General features: G+C 47.7%; 1 protein-coding gene across 1 annotated transcript; it reads left to right on the top strand.

Annotated features, from left to right (window-relative positions):
- The first annotated feature begins 3052 nt into the window (after positions 1-3052).
- Positions 3053-4552, top strand: LOC125954296 (selenide, water dikinase 2). The gene is made up of 3 exons (XM_049684465.1): positions 3053-3310; positions 3380-3743; positions 3816-4552. The coding sequence occupies exons 1-3, from the start codon at positions 3118-3120 to the stop codon at positions 4378-4380; spliced, it is 1122 nt and encodes a 373-aa protein (XP_049540422.1). The 5' UTR covers positions 3053-3117; the 3' UTR covers positions 4381-4552.
- Positions 4553-5000: the final 448 nt, after the last annotated feature.

Below are 5000 nucleotides of genomic sequence, written 5' to 3'. Positions count from 1 at the left end.
CCGACCGGGGCCTCAAGCCTAAAACCAGACTCCAACTTGGAGCGGGGCCTACGAGGATCCTAATTTTTCAACACCCTGTCCCGATCCCGCGTGGTGGACAAAATTCCCGCTCGTGCGTGCCTCCCCACCTAACGAGGGCTGTGCGGTTTTTGCTGCGGGGAAAACTTGGAATTAATTTTCCCTAATTTGCTGCTTACGAGCAGCCAGAGCTTCGGCTCCTCGAGACGGAACGCCATATAGTCACTACGCGCGCGGGCCTCCAAACTCCAATTAAGCTGCCAGGTTTTTCTTTCTTTCGGCTGCCAAGCCGACCATTAGCCTGAACCAAGCTGGACTTGAGCTTGGACCGGTTTGACGTGGGCCCCAAAAGAACGAAAACATTAACTACAGTTTGTGGCTCATTGTAGCGTCCGCTTGAAGCTTAGAATAGTCTCCATACACGCCGGCGTCCGGTACCTCCTTGTCGGTGAGTGTTCGTGGAAAGGATACACGCGACCTGTTTGAGGATAAAGTTTCCTTTTCAACAACTCTGTGCCGTGCTTCTGCTCTGGCAGGTGCTGCTGCTGCGGTGGCCGTGCCCAAGAGGTGTAGCAGCGACAGCATTCAATGTTGGCTTTATTTAGCAACATTTTGTATCTTTTTTGTTCGAGGCAACAGGTGTGTGCGTGTGTTTGGCGAGGAGATGAGGCAACAATGTTACGTTTTGATCATTTCTGCTTCACGCTGGACTAGGAAATGAGAATATGGCGTCCCGATTGAAGCATGAATTGTAGTCTAGCTATAGTAGCATCTACTGCCACTCCCAGTCTCCTGGCACCATACTGTTGCTGCTGGCCTTTCATGGAGCGATCCAATTATGAAAACTGTTTAACTAATAGCTTCCCTTTGGTTGCATCTGTTTGTTTTTATGTTATGCGACTAATCCAATAAGAGTGGCAGGTAATCATTTGTATTTACACAAATTAATGTAATTTCAATCCGTACACTATGAGCACGATCGCCAATGTAATCGATTTTCAATCTGTGATGCTGGCCAAAGCTCTTTTCAATTAATCATCCAAACAGCAAATCAAACCATTGTGCATCCAAACAAACTGCGTTCGATCAAGCGTGCAGCCACCGTCACCGCCATGGGTGGGAAATCAATTAACGTATCAGCCGGTGAGCCTTTGGTGCTAAAGGCTACATATTGTTTTCATTAAACTCGCCACTCTTAGGGCGCGATCGCTTGCCAATGTGGCGGTTTTGAAAGTGGAGCCACGAAATGCACGCAGCACTTCAAATCAGCGTCCGCGCTAACCGCAAATTTAATTTCATCAAAAAACTTCATCGGTTGAAGCCGAGCGGCTCCGGTGAGTGCTAAATTATCGATTAATTAATTATTCAATTCATGCCCGGTATTGCGGACATTAACGTATGATTTTGCACCCAAGTCAAGGGGTTTGACATTCAATCGCCTGGCTGCCCGGGTGTACGTCGGTTAGGTGAGAAAAATGTTTAATAATTCATGACATCAGTGCGGTTTGTCGAGTGCGGTGATGCAGTGCCCACCTAAAGAGGCCAATTAAAGTGCGATAAGCAGCATTGGAGTGGTGCATTCCATGGTGTGGCCTACATATATGATGTGCAAAGATGTGAGCAATATACTATAGGCTAATGGAGCGACCAGTGACCGCTAATTAATTTGTTGGTAGAGATACTCTAGAAGTGACAGAATACACCCCTCCTGATACCACATTTGATGGGGAAACCAAATGAATTTCCGTGTTTGATAAAAATGGTTGGAAATCTTTCTCCGACCGCATCGCTCATGGACGACCGCAGCCGAACGAGCAACGTACATCACTCTGCAGTGCATCGCCTCATTTTAATTGCAAAATCTACATCAATCAACACTTTCGTATTCCGCCGTGCGCCTGCCGGAATGCACTTTGAATTTCTAGTAACACAAATAATGGCAAAAGGACCGCTTGCACTTACGGCAAGCGCCCGTGGTACCTGATTTGCCTAATGGAAATCCTGACTGTGTGGCCTGGCGTGAACGAAAACTTGCTTGCGCTTTCCGCATTTCCCGGAAATGTAATTCGGATTTGGGCTTTTAAACTTCCGGGCGAACCGACGACTCTTTTTATTCTGGGTGTGTAAAGAGTTCTGGGCGGCCATTTCTACTTTTGCGACACCGCACCTTCACGAGAAACTTGAATTTTGGGCATGCATAAATCAGACCCACACGCCGCGGGGAGGAGGGAGGGGGTGGGAATTGTGTCGAAAGTTTGCATTAGTGTAATCATTAGAGGAAAACGCGAAAGGGAGAAAAAAAAATCTTTGTGGCTCAAGGAAGTTGCTCTAAGATTTTTCTTTCATCCTCTTGTGCTGTGGGAGGTAGAATTTAACTTTCAAGTTTGCTTGAAAGCTCTTTCCAGTTTCGCGCCTGTTGCTGGTGCCATTGTTTGGGAAATTTTGGCCAAACTGCTGCTGCCTGCCAGCGGGCAGCATTACTACGGGATGCACTCAGGCGGACTGCCATTTTTACGCTTCGCTGCGGTGCACTATAGTCCTGGGGTCGCGAACGCAAGTGATGCATGTGGGCATCATCGGTGGATGGTACTTGGAAACTTTTCACGGATAATAAAATTCGTACTCCATCGCTGGTTTGCGCTCTTCCGGGTGGTTGACGAAACGAGATTTTCATCGAATGTGACCTTTGGTTCCAGTTTGAAATGCTCCATTAAACGCGGTGCCGAATTTGATCGGGAGGAAAGGGATTAAAGGACCTCAACGCTATGAGCATATGTGAATAATGAACAGCTTATGGTCGAGGAGTAGAATAATTCATCAGCTAATCTACCGAATTTCCTATTAATATTGTCATGGAAATTCATTTGTGATATTTAGATCAAGTACAAAATTAGGAATTTAATTTCCCAATGACGTGCTTCGCGGCATAAAAACCGCCAATTCAAATCCACACAAGCGCGGCTGGAAAACGATATAAACGATAATTAATAAAACGTTAAGGGATGGCGTTAAAACGATAAATACAAAACGTAAACAAACGCGTGTTTTCGCAAAAATTTGAACATTTCTCCGGTTCCGGTCGACTTTTGCGGCCAGAAAATGTTTAAACCGGAAAGCCACGGGCTTAGCCCGGACTTTCGGCTCACCAAATTCTCGACTCTGCGTGGGTGAGGCTCAAAAGTTCCTCAGGATGTCCTCAACCGACTTCTTGCAGGAGTTTACCCCGAGCAGCAGCAGCAGCAACACGTAGTTGATAAGAAACCCGAAGATGATAAGAGCAAGGAAGGTGTTGGTAAGTGAATGAGATAATCAAATTATGATCTTTCACCCTTAGTAACATCTCGTTGCTTCCCCATTGCAGGTATAGGTTTAGATTCATCTGTAATTGCACTCCGCGATGAGCTTTTTTTGGTGCAATCCGTGGATTTCTTCTATCCCCTGATTGATGATCCGTTCACGTTAGGCCGGATTGCGTTGGCCAACGTGGTGAACGATGTATACGCAGTCGGAGCGACCGAGATTGATCAGATCAAGCTCATCGTTTCCGCACCGACGGAGTTCACCGAGAAAGAGCGGGATGTAGTCGTTCCGATGGTGATGGACGGCTTTCTGTCGGCGGCCAAAGAGTGCAAAGCACCGGTCCACATTGGCAGCATCGCAGAGAACCCGTGGTGCATCATTGGTGGTGCCGCAACGGCTGTTTGCCATCGATCCGAGCTAACAATGTGAGTAATTAGTCTTCGTTAACGATCGGCCCGCGTGATCTTGTTACCGTTTCCCTATCTCCTCAATTGCAGGCCATACAATGCAGAAGTGGGAGACGCAATTGTACTAACGAAACCACTCGGAACGCAACTCGCCACCAACGTTTACATCTGGATGAACGAACAATCCGACAATTGGACCCGGCTCCAGGAACGTTTCAGTGTGGCTGACGTGGAGGAAACGTATCGCATCGCGTTGGAGTCCATGTGTCGGCTCAACCTTACCGGAGCGAAACTAATGCGCAAATACAACGCACATGCAGCGACCGACGTGACGGGGTTCGGGCTGTACGGGCATGCGGAAAACTTGGCCAAGTACCAAAAGGCCGAAGTTGATTTCCACATCGACAAACTGCCAATCATAAAAAACGTGCGCGAGATGGCCGAGGTGCTGGGTCGCAGTGCAAAATTGTTGGCCGGCAAGGCGGTGGAAACCAGCGGTGGATTACTTATTTGCCTTCCGAGTGCTGATGCGGCCAGCTTCTGTGAAGAGTACAGGAGCAGCACTTCTCATCCCGCTTGGATTATCGGTAGCGTCAAAGAAGGCAAGCGTTGTGCACAGATGAATTTAAACCTAGAGTACATAGAGGTAGATTGATGTTGAAACAGCAACCGCAGTTGTGTGGATCCGGCGTTGAGAGAATAGGCGTAAAGCGTATGATGCGAGTTTCGGAAAGGCGTAAAATGCTGGGAAATTTGTTAATGTTTTCTTTCGCTTTCCCCCCACGCGAGATGCACACCCTGGTTGAATAAATTCGTTTTTTGTGACCTAAAAATTTCCCTTTTTTTGTCTCATTATTTTTTCAGTTTACGCAAAAGTTTATGCCGGTTGCTATAAGTAATAGACTCTGCAGGTGTATGGATACTGCAGCATGCTTTTCCTGGCGTTGGCCTCGGTGCAATTCTACGCAATATAGTTGGCGGTAGGTGACCATCCGAGAGTCGTGCGCCTTGATGGATCATGTCGTGGTTTAGGAATCGGAGTGATGGGGTACACCTCCTGGGCCAGTGCCCCCAGTAGTTTCACCGCGCATCGGCAGGGCGTACACAGGGCCGTCTTTAGCTTCTTGGGGGCCCTGATCGCTGAAAAAACGGCCGTTTCAATTTTTTCAAAGCAAAGAAATTCAGAACTTTCTGTCCCGCTCACTCTTAGCGGAACTCAGGCTTGTGCGAGCGGGAGGGTTTCATCGTTTACATCCCTGCGGTTTGAAGAGTCGT

The sequence above is a fragment of the Anopheles darlingi genome, chromosome 3, assembly GCF_943734745.1.
Source record: "Anopheles darlingi chromosome 3, idAnoDarlMG_H_01, whole genome shotgun sequence".
Lineage (NCBI taxonomy): Eukaryota > Metazoa > Arthropoda > Insecta > Diptera > Culicidae > Anopheles > Anopheles darlingi.
The sequence above is the reverse complement of the archived record's forward strand: the minus strand, read 5'-3'. Positions and strand labels throughout refer to the sequence as shown.